The sequence below is a fragment of the Ovis canadensis genome, chromosome 19 (genome assembly GCF_042477335.2).
Source record: "Ovis canadensis isolate MfBH-ARS-UI-01 breed Bighorn chromosome 19, ARS-UI_OviCan_v2, whole genome shotgun sequence".
Classification (NCBI taxonomy): Eukaryota; Metazoa; Chordata; class Mammalia; order Artiodactyla; family Bovidae; genus Ovis; species Ovis canadensis.
Window position 1 is genome coordinate 63627259 of NC_091263.1, and position 26214 is coordinate 63653472.

The 26214-nt window shown below is 58.3% G+C and overlaps 4 protein-coding genes across 24 annotated transcripts; 2 read left to right on the top strand and 2 right to left on the bottom strand.

The window, feature by feature from the left end:
- Positions 1–416: 416 nt before the first annotated feature.
- ABHD14A (abhydrolase domain containing 14A) lies at positions 417–18571 on the bottom strand. 5 transcript variants are annotated; one of them, XM_069561423.1, is made up of 11 exons: positions 17578–18571; positions 17198–17307; positions 15893–16004; positions 13463–13577; positions 13047–13169; positions 6813–7079; positions 5395–5570; positions 2928–3145; positions 2657–2772; positions 983–1218; positions 417–770 (listed from the first exon to the last, which is right to left on the bottom strand). In XM_069561423.1, the coding sequence occupies exons 8-11, from the start codon at positions 3125–3127 to the stop codon at positions 588–590; spliced, it is 735 nt and encodes a 244-aa protein (XP_069417524.1). In that variant the 5' UTR covers positions 3128–3145; positions 5395–5570; positions 6813–7079; positions 13047–13169; positions 13463–13577; positions 15893–16004; positions 17198–17307; positions 17578–18571; the 3' UTR covers positions 417–587. The 5 variants fall into 5 exon arrangements, with proteins under 5 accessions (XP_069417524.1, XP_069417526.1, XP_069417525.1 ...); XM_069561425.1 differs by having other exon boundaries at positions 13047–13187; positions 15893–16009; positions 17578–17767; XM_069561424.1 differs by having other exon boundaries at positions 15923–16009; positions 17578–17702.
- Positions 6121–10618, top strand: ABHD14B (abhydrolase domain containing 14B). The gene is made up of 4 exons (XM_069561428.1): positions 6121–6666; positions 7456–7787; positions 9003–9244; positions 9594–10618. The coding sequence occupies exons 2-4, from the start codon at positions 7577–7579 to the stop codon at positions 9771–9773; spliced, it is 633 nt and encodes a 210-aa protein (XP_069417529.1). The 5' UTR covers positions 6121–6666; positions 7456–7576; the 3' UTR covers positions 9774–10618.
- Positions 11579–21621, top strand: PCBP4 (poly(rC) binding protein 4). Of its 16 annotated transcripts, none has more exons than XM_069561415.1 (15): positions 11587–11784; positions 14231–14325; positions 16832–16921; positions 17753–17897; positions 18111–18134; positions 18245–18277; positions 18502–18618; positions 18816–18947; positions 19075–19203; positions 19436–19510; positions 19661–19705; positions 19781–19844; positions 19971–20023; positions 20124–20293; positions 20924–21621. In XM_069561415.1, exons 4-15 carry the CDS (start codon positions 17817–17819, stop codon positions 20988–20990), a joined length of 990 nt encoding a protein of 329 aa, XP_069417516.1. In that variant the 5' UTR covers positions 11587–11784; positions 14231–14325; positions 16832–16921; positions 17753–17816; the 3' UTR covers positions 20991–21621. The 16 variants fall into 16 exon arrangements, with proteins under 16 accessions (XP_069417514.1, XP_069417511.1, XP_069417504.1 ...); XM_069561405.1 differs by having other exon boundaries at positions 11596–11784; positions 20727–21621; XM_069561414.1 differs by having other exon boundaries at positions 11601–11784; positions 14236–14325.
- GPR62 (G protein-coupled receptor 62) lies at positions 21622–26130 on the bottom strand. Of its 2 annotated transcripts, XM_069561420.1 has the most exons (4): positions 25915–26130; positions 25226–25273; positions 23570–23697; positions 21622–23468 (listed from the first exon to the last, which is right to left on the bottom strand). In XM_069561420.1, the coding sequence occupies exons 3-4, from the start codon at positions 23611–23613 to the stop codon at positions 22352–22354; spliced, it is 1161 nt and encodes a 386-aa protein (XP_069417521.1). In that variant the 5' UTR covers positions 23614–23697; positions 25226–25273; positions 25915–26130; the 3' UTR covers positions 21622–22351. The 2 variants fall into 2 exon arrangements, with proteins under 2 accessions (XP_069417521.1, XP_069417523.1); XM_069561422.1 differs by lacking the exons at positions 25226–25273; positions 25915–26130 and having other exon boundaries at positions 23570–24255.
- Between the last annotated feature and the right edge of the window lie 84 nt (positions 26131–26214).

The following is a 26214-nucleotide window of genomic DNA, read 5'->3' on the forward strand; positions in this document are numbered from 1 at the left end:
ATCCTGATTCACTCATCTCAGCCACCAGACCCTGGATTTCCCATCAATCCCAGTGATCATTTAGCAGGAGTAATGACCCCTCTCAATGACAGTCCCACCTGCCGGCCCTGTGTGGCCAAGTGCTCTGCTTACCCAGACTCATTCAATCCTAAAACCAAGTGCTCTGCTTACCCAGACTCATTCAATCCTAAAACCACTTTCTGAACTAGGTGTTACATCATGCCCGTTTTACTGATGAGGAAACTGAGTCACAGATTAGCCACTCAGCGGCCATCTAGTAAGTAGCCTATGTCCTCAGCCTTCTCAGGCTGCTGGAGCACTCCCTCCAGCTCTCAGTCCCGAGCAGTCCCACACTTGGCTCCAACTCTCACCTCACCTGCAGCAATGCCAGCAAACAGGACCTGTCACTCCCCAGGTATGACAAAAATGCTTTTTTTTTTATTGTGCCTCTGAGATAAAATGAAAGGTCCCAACTGGGTCTAGCCCTCTGGCCTCTGCCCTGTAAGCACAGGGGCTGCTGCCCTGGTACGGACTTGTCCAGACTCTCCAAGTTCCAGCCAGGCCTGGGGCCTGGACAGTGGGTGAGCTCACAGTAGATGGTCAAGGAAAGCAAGAAGTTCGAGGTGGAAGTCTTGTGGCTTGTGGAGGTAGCAGGCGTGGCCTGCATTGCGCAACTTCACCGTGGAATGGTTGGGCAGATGGCGGAGCTGCCGCAGTGACTCCCGAGCCAGGGTGCGGTCCAGCTCCCCATACAGGATGAGAGTCGGGGTCTGCAGGGTAAGGCAAGGGGCCATGATCCTGGGGCCTGAGGGGGACTGACCCTCAAGCCACCTCCTTAGGATATCTTCCCGATACACCCCATCTCTTCCATCCAGATCAAGGATGGGGCCATGTGTCCTCCAAGTACAACCTATGTCTTTTCCCCCCATGACCCAAGCCAGGGACAGGAAGCCAGGACTTTCAGAGACCCTCCTCCCAATACCTTCACAGCCTGGAATTGTTCCTGGGTGTAGTTCTGGGTGGAGGCAGGTGCAATGGGCACAAATCCACGCAGCTGGTGGTGGCCTCGCATCAGGAAAGGCAGGGCATAGCGGCCACTCAGTGAAGGGCTCACCAACACGGCGTTCTGCACGTGTAGGTCCTGCAGCACTCGCTCCAACAGCTCTGCCCGCCCTGCCTCTGTGCTTGCCTCCTTTGAAGGTGCCGAGTTCCCAAAACCTGGGAACAGCAGAAGGCACCAGCTGAGGGAGGCTGGGAAGGTGGTCAGGACTTCCTGCTCACCATAGTGGTCAAAGAGACGGGGACCAGTGGGACATAACATCTGCTACCCCCAAATCCCCAGAAGTTATGTTTCTGTAAGGTGATAGGGCTGTTAAGAAAACCATCTTTCATTCATTATATTGGCAAAACTAAAGATTGATAGGGACCTCCCTGCTGGTCCAGTGGCTAAGACCTTATGCTCCCAATGTAAGGGGCCTGGGTTCAATCCCTGGTCAGAGAACTAGATCCTGTGTGCCGCAACTAAGACCCAGCACAGTCAAATTAAAAAAAAAAAAAATAATGATAATACAGTGTTAGGGAAGATGAGGGAAAACAGATACCTTCATGCATGACTGATTGGAGAGTAAATCCATATAGCATTTTTGGAGAGTAAGATAATATTTGTCAAGAAATTTTAAATGTGTGTCTTCTGACAAATCAATTGTCCCTGATGGCTACCCTAAAGAAATTATTGCCCATATGCTCAAAGAAGCATGTTCAGGGGCCTCCCTGGTGATCCAGTGCTTAACACTCTGTGTTTCCAGTGCAGGGGGCATAGATTCCATCCCTGGTTAGGGACCTAAGATCCCACATGCTGTGTGGCGTGGTGAAAAAATAAAATAAGCAATGACAAAAAAAAAAAAAGAAAAGTAAGAGGCATGCCCAAAGATGCTTCAGCTTCCTTACTTGAGCATTTTGACTGACACTGAAAACTCTAAACCAGCCTACACAGCCACTGGTAGAGGAGTGGCTAAGTGAAATCTGTTCATCCCTCCAACAACACACATTAGGATAAGGGAGGGTTACAGTGCCTGGCATGACCCATCAGACACGGCAGAGGGGAAGAAAACCAGGTTGCGGAGAGATTCGCTAAGCAGGCAGGACACCAGTCATGTTTACAACCCCCACCACAGGACCCTGCATCTCTAGGTCTAAAAGCTCCCCGAGGATCTGGCACCCTCAAACTGCTTAGAGAAGTGACAGGGAAAGAGAAGTGGCATGGGTCTCTGAGAGGGGTCACTCTTGGTTGATTTTTTAATGACAAGGATAACAGCAAGAAATCATTTGTATAGCTGAAAAAGACATAAAGCTACCTAGTTTGTCATAACAAATACAGTGAGATCTCCCCATGTGATCTTTTGTGAGGCAGGTCATGTTTCTAAGTGCTCTGTGACATACAACAATCCACACTGTAGCTTTCAAGGTAGAAAATAAAAACAGCTTTTCGTGTTGCCCCTTTGTGTTGTGACTTGCCACTGCCTTTCTAGACCCTGGGGTGCAGATGCTCCCCAGCTACACCTTAGGGCTTTCCTACCGCTCCAGTTCTACCCTCTGACATTCTGTCCCTTGGTCCCTGCTGCATGTTACCTCCCTGGACCCAGGGGCGGGGGCTCACCTGGAAGGTCAAGGGCCACGGCCCGGTAGCCTCTCTGCGCCAGCAGCTGCAGTGTGCCCAGCTGCTCCCACGTCCGAGAGCTAAAGGCCTTTCCATGGAGGAGCACCACATCCACCCTGTGGGCACACCGGGGAGTGTGTGTGTCCTGGGAGTTGTTTCTTCCAAGGCTTCTCCCACCGCCCTCCCAGGCCCTGAGCACTTTGAGTTGAGTCCCACACGGGGACTCTCCTTGGGCCTAGTCCTTCCACTGCACCCTAGGGTAAGCACCTACCTGTGGGCCCGGTGGAATGGGAGCACCTCACGGTAAAAAATGGGGGAGCTGCCAGGGGTGAGACCAGCCAGGATCGTGACATTGGAGTCTCCCCAGAGCCAGGAGGTCTGCTCAGGGGGTCCTGGCAGCCCCACATATAGCAGCAGCATGAACAGCAGGCCCAGGCCCAGGCCCAGCAGGGCAACCTGGGACCGGCTCATGGAGGTCTGTACCACAGTCTGGAGGAGAAGAGGAGATGGAGAAGAGGGTAGAGCTGAGTCCCCATAAAACCCCCTCAAATCCCACCCAGGAGTTTCCAGCAGAGGCAAAGCTCAGCCCTTGCCCTTTCCTCTGCTCTGGGCAAGTGTCTGCGGGTTCACACCCAAGTATTCCACATGCCAGGGTAAGGGCTCAGATACCCCATAAGTGTGAGGAGCATCTGAGATGTCCCCCTGGCATCAGTGGCCACCACCATCCTTGTGCCAGCTAAAACCACTTCCACTCATCAAGGACTTATGACAGCCAAGGCCTGTGCTAGGCCCTTCACATGTAATGACTCATGAATCCACACAAGAATGCTAGGGAACAGGTATGATTATAGGTTTCTTAATAAATGAGCAAACTGAAGCTCAGAGAGGTAGATTCTCTTGCCCGATGTGCAGAGTAGCAAGTAGCAGAACTGACGCTTGAGCCCAGGGCCGGCCTCCCACTGCCAGGCCACACTAACTTTGCCAGGAAGGAAACTGGCACTAGGAGGTGATGGATGAATTGGTAGTTGGAGGGGTGAGGGTCATCAAAGGTGAAAGAGCAAAGGGCAAAGCAATGTCCCACTAAGGGCATGTTTGCAAACAGTTCTGTTTATCAGACTGTATCCAATAATGCTAAAATCAGAATGTGATGGCAATATTTAATGTTCTACCCCAAATGATATTAAGTGGGAAGAGAACTCGTGGAGAATATCCCTGATGGAGAAAGTGCCTAGGCCTGAGTATGGGGCTAGCAGGAAGCATGGCACACTTACAAATGGAAAGGGCAGCAAGGAGGCTGGAGCGACAAATGCCTCCTACCCCCCAGCTTTTACGCCAAGTGACCTGTTTCATGGACTCCTCCAGTCTGAGTCTTTGCCAGCCCAGAAGACAGGTCTCAGGACCCACACCCAGAGCAGTCAGCCCTGACTTTGAGACTCCTCTGCCAATTCCTGGCTGTGTACCTTGTTTGTCAGTAAAATGGAGAAAATGACCTTGCAGCTGCTCTCCCAAGCCTTCTGTGAGGTTTCAGTAATAAAGGGGGCCTGACCAAGGTCTAGCCTATCATCATTTTTTGGGTCTAGGAATCCTTGTTCCTGGATTCCAGTGAACATGTCTTTATTTGAGTGCCTGCTGGGCACTGGCCCTAGATCTGAGCTGGGGAATCGCCTTGGACCTTACCCACCTCTCCCAGAAGTTTTGGGGATGTTTCCCAAGCCCCCAGCCCCAGTCTCCAGGGTCAGGTGGTGACCAGGCAGTGGCAGCCCCTCTGGAGCAGAACCAGGAGCTGCGTGGAGGCAGAATACACTCCTCTCTTCTTTCTGCCCACCACCAGCCTCGTATGCAAGCATCCAACACATCAGCCTAGGTTCCCACCAAGCAGAGTATCCACGCTGAACCTCTCCTGTGGTGGGCCTGGGGCACCTCTCCAGGTAGGGAGGAATGGGACTTTAGCCATTGCTATGGCAACCCAGGTAGCTGGGGCAATAAACAACAGTATGCTACAGAGATGGAAGAGGGGCAGGGGAGGCACTGTACCCACATGAGGTCCTCGGCATCCGTTTCAACACACAGGTGTACAGACATGCACACAAACTCTTGTCCCCAAACACTTTTCCTTTGTACAGGCTAGTCCCTGCGTGGACACACAGCCTCCTTGCACATGCACGGGCCTGTGTACAATCGATACCTTGAAATACACCCTCAAAATCACACATACATCAGTTATCAGGAAGGCAGACGCCCAGGTACACACACACACACACACACACGCTTTTAAAACCATATGCAGACCCTCATATCTCAAGCACACAGTCATACACACAATCCTAAAACTACACACGTACACAAGAACATGTGTTTGGAGGTACAGGCAGGCAGACACCCAAACACAGAGCTTCAGAAATACACATACATACAGGTAGATATACACCCTTAAAGCCACACAGTAGACATACACAGACACAAGCGGGCAGATAGACTGACATACTGCCCCCCAGCGCAGGCACACAGAGAAACGGACACACATCACACACACACACACCCCAGGCCCACAAGAACACACTGCCAACAACTGAGCGGGTGCACACACGTGACAAAGGGACACAAACAAGCACACTGGCTGCCCTAGCGCGGCCCCTCCGGCAGGACTCTGCCCCAGGCTCCGGGGACAAGGGGCAAGGGGCGGGGCAAGAGTGGCCGCCCCGGGCAACCTGCTGGCCTCACTCGCCGGGGACACTTACCGGGCCAACCGGGATGACTGGACCCGCCACCGCTGGGCGGGCTCTGCTCCGATGCAACCAGCGGTCAAACGGCGCCGCGAGGCTGGCGCTGCTTCCACCACTCTGTGGGCCGCTGCGGTCACTAGGTGGCGGAGAGCCTCAGTGCGCTTGCGCAGTCCGCGCTCTCAGTCCCGCGCCTGGCAGCCAAGTTGCAAGGGACACTGGGGGGAGGCACCCCCAAAGCACAGAGGCCCGGCCCCACTTCCCACCCTCCAGATTTTCCAGGTTGTTTTTCGGCCTGAGAGCTGGGGCCTAAAGAGAAGTCACCCGACTTCTTCCCACCAGCGTGTCTCCACCCTTAGTCTCCGGTCTGTATGGCAGGGTTAAGGATAAGGGTTGTCTTTAGGCCCACAAAGGGTTGTCACCCGCAGAGGGTTGTCTTAAGGACCTAACGTCTGGAATGGAAGCTTCACTGTGTAACTGCCAGATATTAGTATTGTTTTGAAGCAGCCCCGGGCCTCTGGTCAGCCACTTCCCTGACCCCTGCAAACACACACACACACACACACACACACACACACAGACACGCAGAGACACGCATGCACTCAGCCAGGGCCCTGGTGGCCTCTAGGCTCCTTCATGTCTCTATAAGTCATCTATCCTGGTTAGTGACATGTGACCAGCTCCGACCTGTCCCTAGCCTGTGTGGCCAGGCCTGGAACAGGGAGGATGGGAGGAACAGGCAGCATTCCCTCATTAGCACTCTGTGAAGCAGGCAGCACCACTCCCACTCTACAGGTAAGGAAATATGCTCAGGGCAGTTGGGAAATCGATCAAGGCCAGACATTGGCAAAACTTCGCATTCTAATCAGTCTGGCTTCCGCTGTGCTCCAGACTGAAAACTCTGGGCTTGGGCAGCTCAGTCAGGGGATGAGAGGGGGCGGGGGAGTGGGGAGGGAGCAGGAGCGATGAGACCCCAAAGGAACCCTTCTTGTCAAGATAAACCATATGCACCTGGGGCAGGTTGCTCAGGGTCTCTGGGTCCGACCCAGTCTGGGGTACATGGGGTCGAGGGGCATGGGGAAACCGAGACCCTGTGAGAAGATGGGTCTAGCATAGCAGCACCCACCTCCCTGCGACGGATTGCCGCCACAAGCGGGCGCCCTGGAGCACGGCCCAGCCCCCGCCCTCTGGCGGGCCACCTCCCTCCTTCCCCGCACCAGCCCCTTCCCTGCTTCCCCGCCCCGGCCCCAGTCGCCGCCTTCTCGCCTGCCTCCTCGCGCAGCTCCCCAGGTACCTATCCTCCGCCCTCCGACCCTTTCTTCCTTTCTCTAGTTAGACCCCACCCCCACCCACCGCAAAGTTTCTCCCCTTCTTATCTTGGCTCCCCAGGCCCCCTTACTAGGGTCTGCCCTCCTCGGCTTTTGCGTGCACCTTACCAGACCCTGCGATCCACAGCCGAGGTCCTCGGAGTGGAGAGCGCCAGAGGTGGCGGTGCCGGAGAGCGCGCCTGGCCTCGGCGACAGTGTGTTGGGCCTCAGCGGGCAGCGCGCTGAGCACCTCGCGGGCTTCGTCGGCCGGAACTCCAAAGCTTTTCCCCGCTCAGCGCTCCGGTTTCCGGCTCCGGAAAATAGATTTTTTTTTTTTTTCACTCCAGCCCCGACTCCTTTGGGACTGCGGTGCCAATCCATGACCTATAGCAATTCCTGGAGGAGGAAAAGGCTGATAAGCAGAATAGTCAGCTACTTACTGTTGATACGTTTACTATGCTTACTGTGTGCTAGGCACAGGGAGTGTTTTACACGCCTGGCTTCATTTAATCCTATCTACCACCTAGGAGCTAAGTTCTATTGTATTATCCCCAAAGGTAGGAAAGGATAATAACAATGGGAACAATAATTGTAATGGGAGCCCCATGTATTGAGTTCTTTCCAAAGGCAGGCCCACTCAATTATGTTTGTTTTTTTTTTTAGCTCATACATTCTTGAGCTGGACGTTCACGTCCCATAGTTCAGATGAGGAGACTAAGGCACTTAGGCAGTGGCAGAGGCAGAAATAACACCTATGTTTTCCCCACCCGAGGCGTGCACCTAGAGTTCTGGGAGCCTCGTTTGCTGCTACAGGAGAGACCCCTGCCCTCTCTAGGGCAGCCTCCCTGCTCCACGTGGGCAGGGCGTTCTGTGGCACCAGCACAGCAGCAGGTATGGCGGGCGTGGAGCAGCGCGAGGGCGCCATCCAGGTGCAGGGCCAGAGCCTCTTCTTCCGAGAGGCTCTCCCCGGCGGTGGGCAGGCTGCCCGCTTCTCCGTGCTGCTGCTGCATGGCATACGCTTCTCCTCCGAAACCTGGCAGAACCTGGGCACGCTGCACAGGCTGGCCCAGGCTGGCTATCGGGCTGTGGCCATTGACCTGCCAGGTAACTCGGGGGGCGGGGGCAGGCTTCTGGACAGGGGTTGTGGGGGCCTCACTGGGCACCCGGGGCTGGGGGACTGGGGGGATGTAGCCAGGCTGATCCCGGAGCTAGACAGGTCAGAGCGCACACTACAGGGCCTTCAAGCTTCTCTAGTCCATCCAGATGCGGTCTGGACACTACTCAGCTGCATCTGTGTTGCCTGGTGCAGTGTCTCAGTGTCTCTGAGCCTGTTTCCTTATCTGTAATGAGGGATAACCACACCCATTCTGGAGGATGGTTTTAATGGGAAAGGACTGAGATGCTCCATGTGAGTATGTGACCAGTACGTAACACAGAATAATTAGCAATCAGCAGATGGCAAGTAAAATGTTTTGAAAGAGCTGTAACCACCAGCCCTGTTGGAAGCCCTAAGAAGTGTCCACTGGCACCTTTGGGGGTGGCTAAGCTCATGGTCATGATCCCACCTACAAAGCCCTAAGTTAGGTCCCGAGGGAGGGAAGGGCAGCGCCAGACTGCCAGTCATAACCTCAACTGGCAGGCTCCAGCCCACGGTGCCAAGTGTGAAAGGGGCAGCATGGCCGACCTCCTTCCATCTCTGGTCATGGCTGGTATGGTTTCAGTGCCCAAGGGCGGGCCTCCAGGACGGGACAGGATTGGTTCTGACAGTGGGTTGGGCCGAACTTCCAAGCCAAGGCCATGAACTAATCCTTCTGCAGAAGGTAGGGACTGACTAACCACAGGGGAGATATGTGTGCAGAGACCACCCCTTGTCCCCTGTCCTGGAGGGCATTTACCCTGCCAGCCCTGGGACAGGTGCCTCTGAAGCAGTTAACTCACTTAATTTTCACAACAATCTCAAACAGCAGATACTTTTGTTACCTCCCAGGTGGGGAAACTGAACAGTGGAGAGAGGGCTAAGGGCACTTTCCCAGGGTTACATAGTAAGTGGATCACCGGGACTTGGATCCAGCCATGTGGGGCTTCAGAGCCTGATTCTTTGAGGACACTGTCCTGGTGGAGGTGGGCACAAACATGGAGGGAAATGCCTTATGCTTGCCACAGGTACAACAGACCTAGGTTTCTGTAGGAATAACTGCATGCATGTTGCAGGAACCTGACACAGAGCTTGACACAGGAGGGCTTTCTGGAGGAAGGGACCATCTCTCTGCTGTCTTCTTACACACCACGTTTGTCTCTCCCACACCTGAATCCCTGCAGGTCTGGGACGCTCCAAGGAAGCCAAAGCACCTGCCCCTATTGGGGAGCTGGTCCCCAGCAGCTTCCTGGCAGCTGTGGTGGATGCTTTGGATCTGGGCCCCCCGGTCGTGATCAGCCCATCGTTGAGTGGCATGTACTCCCTGCCCTTCCTCACGGCCCCAGGCTCCCAGCTCCGGGGCTATGTGCCAGTGGCCCCCATCTGCACTGACAAAATCAATGCTGCCGACTATGCCAGAGTGAAGGTACCCCTGTGTGGGAGGCTGAGATGCCCCTGCCAGGAGCAAGGATGAGTCCATCTTGGGGGGGACTGGGTAACCAAAGGGGTAGTTTCTGAGATGAGATGAACCACCAATCTCTACCCTTGGGGTAAGCTGACAGTAGATTACTATGCCAAGCCCTGTGCTGTGTACTGGGGCAGACACAAATTTATGCCTTTCCATACAACCCCTTCACTGGGCCAGCTTGTCTCCCATCATTTGCAGTGACCCCAGGGAGAGACCAAAGTGATGGGGAGGGCTGGAGTTGATCTCCAGGAGGCTGGGTCTGGAATGGTAGGTCCCTGTTGACTCTGCCTCCTTTTTCTTTCTGTAGGCATCAGTTCTTATCGTTTATGGAGACCAAGACCCCATGGGTCAAACCAGCTTTGAGCACCTGAAGCAGCTGCCCAACCACCGGGTGTTGGTCATGGAGGGGGCGGGGCACCCCTGCTACCTTGACAAACCCGAGGAGTGGCACACAGGGCTGCTAGATTTCCTGCGCGGGCTAGCATGAGGAGCAGCCCTGCTGATGGGGATGGGCCGCTTGCCTGCCCTGGTCTCGCTCTTGCTCATTCCCTCTCCTCTTTGTGGGTTCCTTCTCATCCTGTACATTGCCACAGGTATGTTTATCTGGGTTCTTTTCTTTTAGGGTCTGTCGTTTCCTCCTCTTTCTCTTGCAGGGACAGGCAGAAGAGGTGAAATCAAGAGGAAAAAATTTTCAGGACTCAAGGGACATAATCTGGTGGAGGGTGATCCATGAGATGAACTTCTCCTATAAGTTTTCCTGCTCAGCTTTCATTGCTTCTGCTCTGCCCAGCCTCTCCCCACCTACCACCTCCTCCTTTGGCTGCTCTGCTGGGTAGCACAGCCCCTAACTCCACCTCTTAGGCCAAAAACATATACATACCCACATGCATGCTTACACATTAGTCATGTATGTTCCCAAATATGACCCTTCACTGGGCCATACACACAGCTCTGAGCTGACACTCACGGCAGCGTTGCATTGCATGCACAGACACACACTACTCTGCCACCACACAAGTACTTACACAGGCACATTCTGCCCTCCCCACCCAGGCAGCACCCCGTGTCTGGGAAGGCAGGGATGCCATGAGACCAGGCCTTGCAGGAGACCCTCTACCAGGGTTAGGGTATGGCTAGCTCTGAACCTCACTAACCCACAGGTTGCAGCTGGCCCCAGATCACAAATGCTCCCAAAGGAGGGGGCTCACCACTTGACCCTCAGATCAGCTCCCCAGGCCTGGGTCTTCTCGGCCTAGCTAGTTTCCTGCTCTGACGTTTGCTTGGTGGGGAGACCGAGAGTGAAGGTCTGTGAAATAAAGTGATGCAACTAGACCGGCAGGCTCTCTCTGTCTCCAGAGCGCCGCCCCTCCCCCGTCCCTTGGGGACCGCCACTGCGAGCCCCTCCCCCACCCTGGCGGGACCAGATGGTCCCCCTGCCCTTTGTCCACCGGGCCAGATGGAGGGGAAGAGAGATTGGATTCCCCTCCCCACCCCCACACACCCAGGTGCCAAGAGACTCAGCTGTAGGGGAGGTGGAGGTCAGTGGGACCAGGCTGAGCCGATTACAGACAAGGGGAGGTAGATTTGAGTCCCAGGGGGCGCGTCGGCCTGGGGCGCCGAGCGGGGAAAGCGAGAGCTTAGGAACCGCCCAGCTCCCCCCGCCTACTCTTATCCCATCCCTAGTCGAGTACTCAACTACGCCGCGACCCTGGCCCGAAAAGGAATTCCGGGGGCAGCTTTGGGGGAGTCACGGGGCGGGCGCCCCGGGTCACACCGCTCTCAGGCCCCTCCTCCAGCTGGTCCGGGAACCTGTCCTGGACGCACGAGGGCCGGGCCTGGCGGAAGCTGGGGGTGCCTGAGGGATGTGGGGCTTGGTGGTGGGCGAGAGCCCCGCGCGGGGATGGATGGCGCAGAAGCCAGGAGCGCCGGAAACTCGGCCCCGCAATGGGTCGAAACCTGAGCTCCGAGGGATCCGAGCGGGAGCTGGGCAGAGGCCGAGATGGGGGTGCAGGGGACTCGGGACGGAAGGACCAGCTGGCCGAGAGCGAAGGGACTGGGAGCGGGGCGCGGCGCGGGCAGAACCGTGACCCGGACCGCGCTTCAGGCCGGATCCCCCCTCGCTCCCCACTCCCGGGGGCTGGAGGAGCTGCCGGGGGAGGGTCGCGCTAGCCCTCCCGGAAGCGGCCGCCGCTCGGGGCGCACCGCGGCGCGCGGGGCGGGGCGGGCGGCTGCGGCACTGGGGCGGCTGGGGCGGGCCCGCCGCGCTGTAATCGGATCCGGGGAGGGGGCGGGGAGGGGCCGGGCCGGGCGGGCCGGGGGTGGGGGGGGCGCGGAGCCGGGCTCCGGGCCGGCCGGGCTCCGCGCCTGTCAAACCCCTCATTGTTCGCAGCTGATGTCACTCGCAGTTGTGAGCGGCCGCCTCTCCCGGGGACAATGTGGGACTGAGCGGCCCAGCCGCCGCGCCGCCGCCGCCGCCGCCGCAGGACAGCCCCAGCGAGGTAGGGCGCGGGCCGGGCGGGGCACCACCGGTCGCGAAGTTTGGGGGTTCGGCCGGGGGGTGGGGAGCCCGCGCCAGAGTCCACAGGCCAGGGTCCCGGGTTTGGGAGACCGGGAGACTGCGAGGAACACGTTCCCTGTCCCACACGGGCCCAGGCCTGCACAGGTGGGGGGCGCTGGTCGGCCAGAGGAGCCCCCAGCTACCAGGGAGGGGCTTTCTGGACCCGACACCCCAGATTTGAGGCCCTCATCCCACCTGCTGTTTCTGTCCTTTGGACCTGTTCTTCTCTAGACCTCCTGCCCTGGCTTCTGGTTCTGCTCCACCTCTGTCCCCATCAGCCACTCCCCTGCAGTTCCTGGCTCAGCACACACCCCTTCCCATTCTCTGCAGTCCCTGGGGGCGCCAGACACAGACCTCCAGGCCAGGGGTGTGTGGAGATGTCAGTTTGGTGGCTCAGAATGGTCCCTGGTGCCCTGTGGCTCTTGAGCCCCTCAGCTCTGACCTAGCTTCTTAGCTGGAGTCTTAGGAGGTGCGGGGGCTCTGGCTACTCACTTGAGCCTGGCCCTGGAGCCTGCCTGGCCAGGAGAGGGAGGTGCCCGCCTCCTCACTCCCCTATCCTAGGCCCGCCATCTTGGGACCTGTGGCACCCAGTGCCCCGCCCGGCTCCAGCGCCCTGGGGAGTGGTCTTCAAAGGGATGCACTTAGGACCAGGTGCATTCCCTCCTCCCAGAATTGGGCTCTTAGTCCCCCACCAAGCCCAGGATGATCACCTTCACGTGGGTCCAACAAAGCATGTGTCGCCAGGGGCTCTTCCTCTCCCACAAAGAGTTTTTAGACCCCACGGACTCCCCAGGACCTTAAACATCAACTCCAGTCTTCACTCTTCCCTGGGATTACCCCCGTGGCTTCAGAGCCAGCACCTGGGACCCTATTGTTTTCCCATCAGACAGTCCCCTAGCCCCTTTGGGCCTTGGAACCCCCTCAAACTCCAAGGCGCCCCCATCCCTGCCCCCACCCCCTAGCCTTCATCAGCATGCAGGCTCAGGCTGCCCAAACACAAGGGGATTGTTCTTCTTGCATGCTCAGGGTGGGGGGCTGGGAGCAGGCGGCCCACACACCCTGGCAGGCCCAGGCCACAGGGAGGCTGGCTTTGCCCCGCCCTGTGTCCCCAGACAGGCTCTGTCCACCCTCCCTACTCCCATCAGCGCCCCCCCCCCACACACACACCCCCAGCCTCCATCACCGTTGCTTGGTGGCACTGACCTCTTGAGGAAAGAGCTCTGAGCCGCACAGGTGGACCCCGGGGTTCCGCCAGCTCTGCCAGTTGCCTCATTCTCATGTAGCTTTGCAGACAAGCCCCTTTTTCTCAGGGCCTCAGGTTCCTGTCTGGCAAGGCCCTTTCAGCTAAGACAGGTTGAGCCCGACTTTATGAAACCTATCCCACACCGCAGCTCTTCCTTCAGCCTCCCTTCTCCACGGGGAAACTCACTCAGGGCCCCCCAGAAGTCTCAAAGCAAAGCGCAAATCCCCCACCCCCCAGTGATATGCCTGGGGACCACCTAGACTCAAAGACAGTAGGAGCAAGGGCTGGGGTGCTGAGGAATGGGAACTAGGAGTCCTGCCCAGGCAGATCCTGATTCTCCCATGCGGCTGGTCCCCTGCACCCTGAGTCTTCTCACCCTGCTCTCACAGTTTTCTCTGGGATCCTTAGCCTCATCGCTGGTCTCGAATGCCTCCGAGCCCTGAGTCCTTTCTTCTCCCTTCATACTGAGCCTGGTCCTGGCTCCTGGAACTCTGCAGAGTGGAAAGGCAGACTCAGAATTGCCCAAATGGGGCTCTTAGTGACAGGCATCTTTGAGGAGCAAAGAGGCCTGAGTGATTGGAAGCTTTGGGGAGGGCTTCATAGAGGAGGTGGCATTTGAGAAGGATTTGGACAGAGAGTGGGGAGGATGGGCAGTTGAAGCTGGGATCAGCCTGGGCAAAGGCCCAGAGGCCTGGAGGTGCTAGGCATGTTTTGTAGTCTGGTGTGTGTGGGGGATGGGGTAGAGATGAGACAAGAGAAGTTGGCAGAAGCCGGATCGTGAAGGGCCTTGACGGGCTGTCTGGAGATCAGGCTTTATTCCTTGGAGACTGGGGAACCAAGGATGGTTGTTGGGCAGCAGAGTGACCCAGTCTTCAGCGTGGAGAGTAGAAGCTAGAGAGACCTTTCTCAACTGGGGTGAGACAGTGAGGGGATGGGTACCAGTGGGGCTGTACCATGAAGTTGTGCCCGTTCTCCTGGAGTCCAATCTGGCCCTGGGCCTGCCTTGCTTCCCTTGGCCCTGAGGACTCTTGGGAGCGGGTAGGGTGGGGTGCATTGCCTAATGGTGCTCTAAGGAAGACTGTAGCATTTCTGGTACCAGCCAGCTTCTCAGAGATTCCTTCTCTGCCTGGTACTGAGTCTACAGGACAGTTCTAGGTCAAGAAACCAGAGGCTGGAGCTCAAGGACCCCAGGCTGCTCCCCTGCAGGCCCCTCCTCCCTGGGACTCTCCCATAAAGTAGGTATGAATGGCCATCCTGGGAGGCTGTAAGACTGAGAGGATGGGCGTGTGGATCCGAGGATGTTGGGGCAATTCTTGTAGAGGCCTAGCTAATCAGAAAGCCTGAGTGTGCCCAGAGAAAAGGATGGGCAGGGGAGTCAGGGTCCCTCAGTACTGATCCCCTCTAGGCCCAGTGTTGACCCCCCCACCACCACACCCTGCTTCACCTGATGCCCCAAGCCATTCCCCAGCATCACTGGGTGTGGCCAGCATGGCTGCTTTTGGAGTGGGTATAGAAGAAGGCTGTTAGGTTGGGGGCTGGAAGGGGAAGTTGGGATGTGAAGTGGGGATGAACTTGCAGACTGAACCCTTCTCTCTCTTCCCAGCCCAGGTGGGTCTACAAGCCCCAGTTGGGACAGACACTCTGGCTAACAGAGACAAGGGAATCCCCCAAGGGGCGGGCCAGTCCACTTGAGTTGCTTGGCCCCAGGAGCCCTCCCTTCCCCTGGATTGTTCTTGCTCCAGAACAAAGCCAGGGTGGACACTTGATCCCTGCATGTGAGGGGGGAGCTGGCTAAGCCCCCGGCCCTTTGATTGGGCAGCTGTCATGAGAGAGACAGCTGCAGGGGGAGGGGCAGGAAGGGGCAGCCGCCATGGCTTACACAGCTGTCACCCCCCGCTCCGCCCCCTGCAGCCTGAGTGGCAGGAAGCCAGGGACAGAAGGAGTGGGCACTGGATCTGGGGCGGGGGTCTGGGGAGCAGGAGGGAACGCCCGAGGTCAGAGGCCTGGTCTGAGCTTGGTATGTTCTGCCAGGGAGCCCTGCTGACCAGAGGGGGCTGGGCACCCCCAGAGGTGAGCTGGAGGTCAGTGTGGCATGGTGCGTAGCTGCCATGTGGGTGGCCCAGCAGGGACCTAGGGCCCACCAGGCTGGAGCAGCAAACAATTCCCTAGAGCCCCTGTAAGGGCAGAAGGGGAGCCAGTATGTAGCTGCTTGTTTTCAGAGCTCCTGGGAGAAGAATTAGAGACCTGTATCAAGACCCTTCTTCTCCCCAAAAGACAGGAAAGACCTTGAGGGTCCATCAGAACAGGAAGGACACAGAGAGACCAGCCATTCCCCTGTCCCCCCAGCCCCCACAAACACACACGTAGCACAGATGGGTAAACTGAGGTCCGTCAGGTGCAGGCCTGGCCAAGGTCACTTGAACTTGGGGCAGTGGGGCTCTGCTGTAGACCCAGTATCTTTTTCAGGGCGAGAGCCCTAGTTTTGGCCACATCTCAGCCCTCCTGCCCTGTTTCCCCAGGAGCCTTTACTCACAAGAGGTGATGTGGAGATGTCAGGTCTCCCACTGGTTATCACCCCAAAGGGGTGCGTGAGCCCCAGAAAATTCTAGAGCTTAAGATGTGGCTCTGGACAAGTACAGTCTTTTTCAAACACAGCCCATGTCTACTAACCAGGCAGGGATCTCAGGGACTACTAAAGCCTGCTCCCCACCTTTGAAGAGCTGCCCCTGCAACCTTCCCCCAACCCCAAAGAGGACAGCCAGACAGAGGAGGCAGGCAGGACCCTGCCAGTCTCAGCAGACCCCACCTTTCTTGTGACCTTGGGCAGGTTACAGACCCTCTCTGGGCACCAGGCTCCCCTTCTGTTTGGTGAAGTCTTCCATTCAGATAACCAGTGTGTTCTGAGTAACTTCTCCGGCCTGCTCTGGAACACAAGGAGAAGGTGGCGGTCTTGGCTTCTGCTCTAAGGGGCTCCCAGGCTGGCCAGGGCAACCGAAACGAAGCACGTCATCACGAATGCTTTACTGGGGGAAGTGCTGGCAGCTGTGGGAGTGTTAGCAAGGGCAGCCAGCGTGACGCTGGCCAGGATGCTCAGAGAGCACCGGCCCTGCATCCACTGTTGCCCTCTGAACTCTGGAAAGCCTACCGACAGAACTCGAGCAGAGGAAGGAACAGGTTCTGGGGAGGCAACAGCTACTGGCTGTTTGGGGGGTCAGGGTATCACCCCCTTAGCACGGATGAAGAAACAGAGGTCTCAACCATGCAGTGGCTTCCTGAGTCAGCCAGGCTGGGAGACCCACCCCTCCTCCTCCGTGCCCAACCTCAGGCTAGTGGTGTGTGGGGCGGAGGGCGGGTTTCTGAAGGGGACACTGGACAGAAGAGCTCTATACTCTTGATGGTGGAGGCAGGATAGGGCAGGAGGCTGGGGAGGAAGGTGCATAGAGGTCTCTGGGGGCACTCGAGCCCCCGCCCCTCCTGGCGGTAGGGATTTTTAGGGTCAGGGCCTGCTCTTGGCTCAGACTGGGCACCAGGTGGTCCCCTCCCTGTCTTCCTGCTCGGGCTCTGGTCCCCCATGAGCTCCCCATCAAGGCTGAGCCTCGGCGGGAGACAGCCGCTGAAGGAGAGGGATTTCCAAGCAGGATTAAGGTCCAGGATTAAGTCGGGGCATGAAAAGGGGTCGGGTGGGGAGGGCTGGCGGCCGGGCTAATCCCAGCAGCTAATCTCTGGCTCCTCCTTCCTCCATCAGTTAACAGCCTTGACGTTCTCCCACCGGCCCCCAGTCCTGTTCTTACCCATCACCCAGTCCCACAGGGGAAGCAGTCCCTCCATTTTACGGGTGAGAACACTGAGACTTAGCGTCCAAGTAATTTGTTTCTGGAGCAAAAAGTGCTCCAGGCTGGGAGCACCGCCAGCTTGGACACTTAACCTCCCCGGGACTTAGGAGAGGGCTCAGAAAGCCACTGTGCACGCTGCTGGTCCCCAGACACCCCACGCCCACCCCCAGTGCTGAGTGAACCCTGCTCACAGCTGTCGCAGAAGCCTCTGCTCTCGACTCCTAGTGGACAGGCACAGCCCACCCTCCCGGAGTCTTGCTACCTCCATTTCCACCCACCTTTCGAGACCGCCCATGGATGCTCCGGCTCCCTCTCCGCCTGCTCCAACCAGGCTCTAGCCAGCGGGGGCTCTGCTTCCTGGACGCGAGTGCCTCTTGTTTGAAGTAACCTTTCAATTTGAACCCAACCTTCAAGGCCCAGTCCACAGGGGTCCCCTCTCCCAGGAGGTCAGGGAGGAGGCTACCTCTCTCTGGATTCCCACAGGCCTCCGAGTTCTTTTTTTTTTTCGATGTACCAGGGGAAGGGAAGAATACTTGTGGAGACACAGGCACCCAACTCATTTTAATTTTTGTGAACTCTGGGGATTGGACTTGGTATCCCCTTTGTACAGTTGGGGAAGCTGAGGCTCAGAAGGGTTATAGATGCTGGCCAGGCTTACACAGCTGGTGAGTCGCACACAGCAAACTGGTCAGTGTGACACTTGAAATTTGTGGTCCACGCTGTCTCCCTGCTCTGGAAGTTTGTGTAGCTTGGCTTTGGGATTCCCATGTAAGGGCAGGGGACCTGAAAGAGAGTGGAGCTCTTCTCTAACCCCTCTCCCACTGCCCCCGCAGAGCCGGCCAGGCCACAGTGTGGACGCATTCCCAGGCGGCCTCAGCCCCAGCCCCGCCTGACAGGATGAGCGGCTCAGATGCGGGGCTGGAGGAGGAGCCAGAGCTCAGCATCACCCTCACACTGCGGATGCTGATGCATGGGAAGGTGAGGCTGTGGGGGCGTGGTGAGGGGGCTTCCCTGTGGCTCAGGAGGGGGCAAAGGGGAAGGTGAAGCAAGAGCTGGCCGGCTTGTGGCAGGGAGTCTGATCTTGGGTATCCTGTCTCCTGTGGAGTCCAACCCACCGCCACCCTCAGTGGGGGAAAGGGCGGTGCCTGGGGTGTGGGCATGCTGCTGACTGCACTCTTGTCTGGTTTGCAGGAGGTGGGCAGCATAATTGGGAAGGTAGGTGCCTCGTTCTATCCTCTCTGTCCCCTTCAACCCGAGACCTCAGCCTAGGAAAGGAAGCAACAACCACTTGGCCTAAGAGCCATTCTCTGTTTCGTGTCCTGCAGAAAGGAGAGACTGTAAAGCGAATCCGGGAACAGGTGAGGATGCAGTTTGGGAGAGGAGCCCAGGGTACCTGGTTTGGAGGGGAAGGGAGATGCCTGCCCCACCCTGTCCCTGAATCCACCGTCTAGGACCACCACTCAGTGCCCCTAGAAGGTGGCCACTTCCAGCCTTGGCTGGGGCCTGGTGAGTGGCGGGCAGGCAGGTTCCTGGCCAGGAAGCAGAGGAGCCCCGCTGCCCGGCGCTCGTCCTATACCCGCAGAGCAGCGCCCGGATCACCATCTCTGAGGGCTCCTGCCCTGAGCGCATCACCACCATCACTGGGTCTACAGCAGCCGTTTTCCACGCGGTCTCCATGATCGCCTTCAAGCTGGATGAGGTCTGTGGCTGGCTGGAGGGAGGCCCAGGGTGGTCCCCTAGGAGGAAGGGGACTCGGACCCACAGAGTGGCTACGGGCGGGATGGAAGGCCAAGTGTGATGTGGGTGGGCTCCCCTCCTTTGCCCCCTGGCAGGAAGGTGTCCCAGGGGTGGGGGAGCAGCACAGGCACGCACGGCCAACCGCGTCTTCCTGGCCAGGACCTCTGCGCTGCTCCTGCAAACGGAGGGAATGTCTCCAGGCCTCCAGTGACCCTGCGCCTTGTCATCCCTGCAAGCCAGTGTGGCTCGCTGATTGGGAAGGCGGGCACCAAGATCAAGGAGATCAGAGAGGTGAGGGGAGGGGGTCTCGAGGAGAGAGCTGGGCTTATGGCTTCCTATCCCCTGGGGAGCTAGGAGCCCGGGCACTCTGCTCTGGGTTATGGGAGTAGCCGGAAGTGGCCCTGTTCTTTGCCCACAGACTACAGGTGCCCAGGTGCAGGTGGCAGGGGACCTGCTCCCCAACTCCACAGAGCGCGCCGTCACCGTGTCCGGCGTGCCTGATGCCATCATCCTCTGTGTGCGCCAGATCTGTGCTGTCATCCTGGAGGTGGGCCCGGGAGCAGGGCGAGAGGGCACGGGCTGGGCCCTGGGGCTGCCTTGTCATGCCCCCCAGACCTACACCTGTGGCACCAGGTGGGGGTAGGGCGGGGCTGCGGGGGTGCGTGTGAGACGCTCAAGGACATCGAACTGTATTTATCTGGGGCTTATGGGGAGGGCCCTTGGGGAGGCCGGGGGGCCTGAGAAGGTCCTGACCGAGCCTCCCCATGTGTGCCTTCCAGTCCCCACCCAAAGGAGCCACTATCCCGTACCATCCAAGCCTCTCCTTAGGTACTGTGCTTCTCTCCACCAACCAGGTGAGGGGGAACAGCAGGAGTGGGGCGTGTTACTGGAGAAGCAGGGGGGGAGGAGGAAGGAATGGGGGGTCCAGGGAGAGGTGGGGAGGGGTGACTCTGCCCACACTGCCCTATCACAGTGACCCCCTTTGACCCACTCTGTCCTCACAGGGGTTCTCTGTCCAGGGTCAGTATGGCGCTGTGACTCCAGCTGAGGTGAGTGCCCAAAGCCCACGGCACCCCTTCCAGAACAGAGCCCCCTCTGACTCCTGACCCCTCTTCTTGGCACAGGTCACCAAGCTCCAGCAGCTCTCGGGCCACGCAGTCCCCTTCGCCTCACCCAGCATGGTGCCAGGTGAGCGGTCCCTGCGGAAACAAGCAGGGGCAGATCCCAGGGGGCTGGGTAGCCCCCTCTAGAAAGGATGAGGGGAGGCAGGAAGGACCCAGACTCACGCCCAGTCCCTGTTCTTCCCGCCTGCAGGACTGGATCCTAGCACACAGACCAGCTCACAGGAGTTCTTGGTTCCCAACGACGTGAGCATGGGATTGGGGTGGTTTGAGGGGGAGAATAGGGGAGCCCAGCGGGGTGGGGGGTCTGGGCCTCACCTAGGGTTGAATCCCACCCTCTCCCCAGCTGATCGGCTGCGTGATCGGGCGCCAGGGCAGCAAGATCAGTGAGATCCGGCAGATGTCAGGGGCACATATCAAGATCGGGAACCAAGCCGAGGGCGCTGGTGAGCGGCACGTGACCATCACTGGTTCACCGGTCTCCATCGCCCTGGCCCAGTACCTCATCACTGCCTGGTGAGTGTGGGGTGGGGGTGTCATAGGTCAGGGGGCGTCTCTGCCTGAGAAAGGCAGCGGTCGGGTGGAGAGAGTGGACTTCCCTTCTCCCGGGCCTGTCCTCTGCCTCCCTAACCCTGCCGCACTCATCCACGTTGCACCATCTTCCCCTGCGTCTGTCCCTCGTGCCCTCTGTCCATCCCTGTCTCTCCTCCCTGGCACTTGGGTCTCCCCATTTCTCCCCTTACCCTATGCTGTGTCTGCTTGTCCTTATCTGCTGTGTCCCGTCCCCATCCTTCTGACCTGTCCCATCTTTTCCCCAAACACACCCATCCATGTCATTGTTTTCAATTCCTGTTTTTCATCTAATCTCATCCCTTGTATCTGCCCTCATTGCCCCCTGTCTCGCCGCCCCCACCTTCCCTTCATCTCCCCCCTCTGCCCCTCTTTCCAGTCTAGAAACGGCCAAGTCTACCTCTGGGGGGACACCCGGCTCGGCCCCCACAGACCTGCCTGCCCCTTTCTCGCCACCCCTGACGGCCCTGCCCACCGCTCCCCCAGGCCTGCTGGGCACACCCTATGCCATCTCCCTCTCCAACTTCATCGGCCTCAAGCCCGTACCCTTCTTGGCTCTACCACCTGCCTCCCCAGGGCCACCGCCGGGCTTGGCGGCCTACACTGCCAAGATGGCAGCGGCCAATGGGAGCAAGAAAGCTGAGCGGCAGAAATTCTCCCCCTACTGAGGCTGGCTGAGGCACAGGTGCGGGGGCAGGCAGGACCGCCGGCAGGGGGCTGCCTCTGCTACCTGCCCAAGGACTCCACCCCGGGAGGGGGTCCCAAACGCCGCTAATGCCCAGACGCATGGATGCACCCCCCCCCACCCTGACCCGGTCTGTGGGAGTTCCTGCTCTCGGAGTGGGGGTGGTTTCCGGCCCAGGGTTTTGGGAGCTGTGGCAGCCCCAGGATAGGGGGCTTGACCCCCCTCTAGTTCTGTGCTTGGATGCAGGGAGCATCCTAAGTGCCCCCACTTTGGGAGGGGGTCACTCATGCACTCCCCATCCCTCAGGGCTTCCCTTCTACTGTCCCCCGCGTGGGGATCAGGGGGGAGGCCTGGGGGTGGCTGGGGGCCTTGCTTCTCTCCCCACCTCCCTGCAGATTCCTGCTGCTTCCACTGATACCCTTTTGACTGGAATGGACTGGCTGGGCTTGGCAGAGGGCAGCCTGAAGAGGGGGCACTGCCAGGCAGCTGGGGGAGTGGCATGGGGGCAGGGGCTGAGTTCTCAGCAGCAGATACTCTGTACAGTTTTTTCAATTCCTGTTTTTGAATAAATATTCTCAGAGACCAGGAAGCTGTGAAACATTGTGGGTGTTGGCAAAACCTACAGAATATGGGTGCAGCTGAGGCCCCAGAGGACCCCCATCTATGACTCCATCAGCCCCCCTGGGTCTCAGCCCCTTCCACATGCCAGTTCTGGGGCTTTAGGGCTCTTTGGGGGTCATGTTGTCCAGCCTCCTGTCTCTGGCACCAAAATGATCCAGTTTTTTTCTGGGCATTTGTAGAAGCTGATGGAGGAGCCTCAGTAGTTCTGTCCAGCCTCTTCTTGGTGCATATGTCGCAGAGGTCTTTCCGAATGTCCCTCCACTCGTTCTTCCTGCTGTGGCTGTACCCCAGACCCTGCCCTGCTTGGCCCACTCCCTTTGGCTGTGAGCCCTTAGGGCCCTCTTCTCTGTGATCCTGCCCACGTCTGCTTCTTCCTTGGCCTGGGGACCATCTGTGAGTGTCCAGATCTATCCAGATCACTCAAGCTGGAGGAGCCCTTAGACACAGTCCTGGGTACAGTTGGGAAAACTGAGGCCTGGGGAAGGGTAGGTGTGTGTACAAGGCCATGCAGAGTTGGGCCCGGCACTCAGGATTGCTCCCAGAAGAACTTGGGCCTCACCAGGCTACAGGCCCCCTTCTTCCCATTCCAGGGTCAAAACTCCAGGCAGGGCACCTGGCGCAAGCTGTGCTGGAGGCTGGACGGGCCCTTTCCGATACCACCCTGCTTTCTCCAGTCCCGCTCACCTGGGAGACATCTCTCACGTGGCCTCTGACATGCTCAGGCTTTCCCTTTCTGTCAAATCCCGGCCTTGATCAGGTGCCTCAGAAGGGCCAAGGGCAGGGCCCTCTGGAGGTCTCTGGAGGTGCTGCAGGAGGGCCCGCGGGTGCCAGGCCCGTGAAGCGCAGGCTCGCGGGGACCGCGGCAGCGCTCGGCGGGCAAGGCGGCCCAGCGTCCGGCGTACAGGGCGCTGCAGCAGGCCGTACAGGAAGGGGTGAGCCGCGAAGGCCGAGTAGGCTATCCAGGTGACGGCCGCCTCGGCCGCTGCGGCCTGGGCAGCAGGCGCCAAGCACGCACAGCCGTAAGGCAGCCAGCAGGCTGCGAACTGGCCCACGGCCAGCGCCGGAGCCAGGGCTGCTTTGCCCCAGGGCGGGCGAGGCCGGAGGGGCGGCAAGATGGAGAGGCGACTGTCCAGAGAGTCGGAGCGCGGCCGGGAGCCGCGCGCGGGTCGTGGGGGCCGCAGGGCGGCCCGGCGCGCCACGAGGAAGATGCTGCTGTAGGCGCCGAGCAGCAGGAGGGCGGGCAGCGCGAAGGCCAGCAGCGCCCAGAGCGGCCGGAAGGGCCCGAGGCCCCCCGCCAGGACCGAGCAGCGAGCCGGGGCCGGGGGCGGTGCGGGCGGCGGCCCGAGCAAGGAGAGCGCGCCCAGCAGCCCGGCGGCCGCCCACACGGCCGTGAGCACTAGGCTGGGCGGAGGCCGCGCGCCGGGCCGCAGCGGATGAACTATGAGGCGGTAGCGCGCCAGGCCGAGCGCCGCCACGCCGAGCGTGCAGGCGGGCAGCAGCGCCGCCGAGAGGAAGCGCGCCGCGCGGCAGGGTGCGGGGCCCAGGCGCACGCGGCCCAGCCCCGGCGGCGGAGCGGCCAGCAGGCCCAGCGGCATGATGGAGGCGGCCGCCAGCAGGTCCACGACGCACAGGTGCACGAGGTAGAGAGCGTCGCGCAGTCCCGGCGTGCGCAACACCAGCACCAGCAGCGCGCCGTTGCCCAGCAGTGCCGCCGCCTCCACGAGAGCCGCCAGGATCAATCCCATCGAGGCTGCGACTTCTGGGGCGCTCAGCCCTGTGGCGTTGGCCATTCGAGCGCTTAGGCTTCGCCCTGTGCTGGGAGGCAGAGAGAGAGAGATGGAGCTTTCCCCTCCCCGTCCCCCATTACCCTCATTCCCATCGCCCACCATCCATCCCTCGCTCCTCTGGCCTCTCACCTCACAGGCTGCCCAGGCGCTGGCTCAGATGCCCGGGCTGCCATCCTTCTGGGGGCTTGCCTGGCCCCATGGAAGGGTGCAAGCCTGGGACTGTGGCTCTCTCTTCCACACCAGCAACTCAGCCCCTGCTGGAGATGGTACCGGCTGTCACTCTGATGCTGCCCTTTGGAGACACACAGAGCTGGCAAGGGAGGGGCAGGGCCTGGCACCGGCCGCCTGGGTCCTAGCAGCTGCCAGCTTGAGGCTGGAGGCTGTGCTGTGGAAATGCTGGGGGTGCCTGGGGAAGGAGGCCCGGAGCAGCCATAGGCTTGAGTGCAGACTGAGGACGTTGGAGTGTAGGCTTTGGAGTCAGCCAGGTCCTATTCTGCTTTTTCCAGGCAGAAAGTCTGCTCTCTTATGCCATCCTCCTCAATGAGGGTAACTGGATCATTCAGCCTTGGTACTGAGGGGAGCCTGAGGTACCAGGGACAGAAGAGCTGGGAGACCTCTAAGTACCCTCTGGTCCTCCGAAGGGCTAGTTCTCTAGGTAAAGTGAGGGGGGAAGCACAGGACTTGGCACATAGTAGGCTGCTCTGCTGGTATTAGCTTGGCACAGAATAGGTGCTTCAAGACACTATGGAATTAATGAGAGGAAGCCTTAGAGGCAACTAAAGGCTTTTTTTGGTTGTTTTTGCTGTTAGCAAATGAGTCCGCTTCTGCTAAGAACACCCTGAGTTTTCTTTAGGAAGCTACCTTCCCCAACTCTCAGGACATGTGGTTTGGGTAAGATCCTAACCTTTCATATCATACTCCAGGCACAAAAACCCAGCCCTAGCCATGATATGGCACCCCCCGAACAAGGTATTGGCTCAGGGAAAGACGTGACTCTAATGGGGATATGTTGCCCAGTCCCATGGCAAAACCCCATCTATACCCTGATAGCTTGCCTTTGTGTCTGAAGCTCCTTCCTCTCCTTGAAGCCTGGTCTGGATGCCCAGGTGCCTCTTCAACATCACTCCCGTACAGAAACTACTGGGCATCTCAAAAGTTCTACACCCCAAAATAGGGCCTGACTCATGGCCCCAACCCCAACTTTCTCCACAGAATCTTCCCCTTCTAAGTAAATGCCGTCTCAGAAGTTTCCATCGACACCTCCCTTTCCCACTCACCCCACATCCAAATGATCAACCTGTCTAAATTCAGCCACGTCTCATCGCCATTATGTTCCCAGGCACTGCCAACCCTCACCTGGACCATTGCAGCGTCTTCCTCACTGATCTCCTGATCTTCGTTCCTGCACCTCATGGTGGTCATTTGTCTGTTTGCCCTTAGATCCACTCCCATATTCCCCAGCACTCCTCTGCCTTCCAAGAAACTGATTTCCCAGGCTCCTCTGTCAGTTGGTTTTGGGGTAGATTCAGCCAATGGAAGTTACCAGCAGAACTGGAGGGTGGCAGGAGGGAAGAAGCCAGGGTATTTTTCCTTTCATGCTCAGCCTGGATCTGTCTCTGTGGAAGACTTCATCTCCCTCCATAGCCCTGGCTCCCTTCAGGCAGCCCCCTATGGGATTCTGGCACCTGCTGGAGGAGCCCAGTCTTGGGCATTGGAATTCCATTATCCTTCCAACCTAAGAATGGTAGCAACTTCCTGCTGTTGCTAATCCCGGGATTGACTCACCAGCCCCTCTGGTAGTTCAGCTCCTTCTTTGTATCAAATTCTTCTTGTCTGGAATACATAGAGTGATTTGTGTTTTGTTGATTGGATCTTGACTGACAACATAGATCCACTCTCTATGCAGCTGGCCAAAGTGGATCTCTTTAAAGACAAATCGGATCAGGTGGTGATTCTGCACTCATCTCTCCAAGAGCTTCCTATCATCAAAACAGAATCTCAGCTCCTCTGTGCTGAGATTGCCTGCTCACCTTTCTGACCTCACCCGCCTCCTCCTTGCCTCCCATACTTCCAGCCATGCAGTCTTTGTGCTGGTCCCACATGTCAAACTCCTTTTCCCTTGAGGAAGTTTGCATGTGCTGTTTCTTCCGTCAGAACACCCTTCCCCCAGATCGCTTCATCTCTCGCTCTCTCACCTAATTCAGGTCTCTGCCTTCAGTGACCATCTTTCCTAAAATTGTTCCGCTTTCCCATCAATACTTCTTTAACCCAGTTTTATTTTTCTTACTGGCCCTTTTCCTACTTGAAATTGCATTTCATATCTAACACATGCTGCTTACAGCCTGTTTTACTAGAATGCAAGCCCCTTGGTAGCAGGCATCTTATCTGTCGCCTGTGTCTTGCAGGCACACAGTCCGCACCGGCACAGATCTGGGTGGCAGACAACAGGGCATGGATCTCTGGGTTTAACTCACCTGCTGCTGGAATTTGAAGGGCCCTGGTCCAGTTCTCTGTTAGTTGGATGAGACTGGTGCTCAGAGAGGGAAGGAGTGTGTTCTAGATTACCCAGCTGAGTTGTACCTGGAATCTGGGTCACCTGCTTCCTATGTTCCGTCCACACAGTCACTACTTCCCGTACCTGACCACAACTTTGATGTGGGTATTTGCCTCTAGGAGGTGAATCTGAGGACCTGGTTCAGAGGAAAGAGAGAGCATTGGCTTTCCCACTGCCCAGTTAGGCCTGTAGGGCCTAGGGAGGACTCAGCAGGACTAGA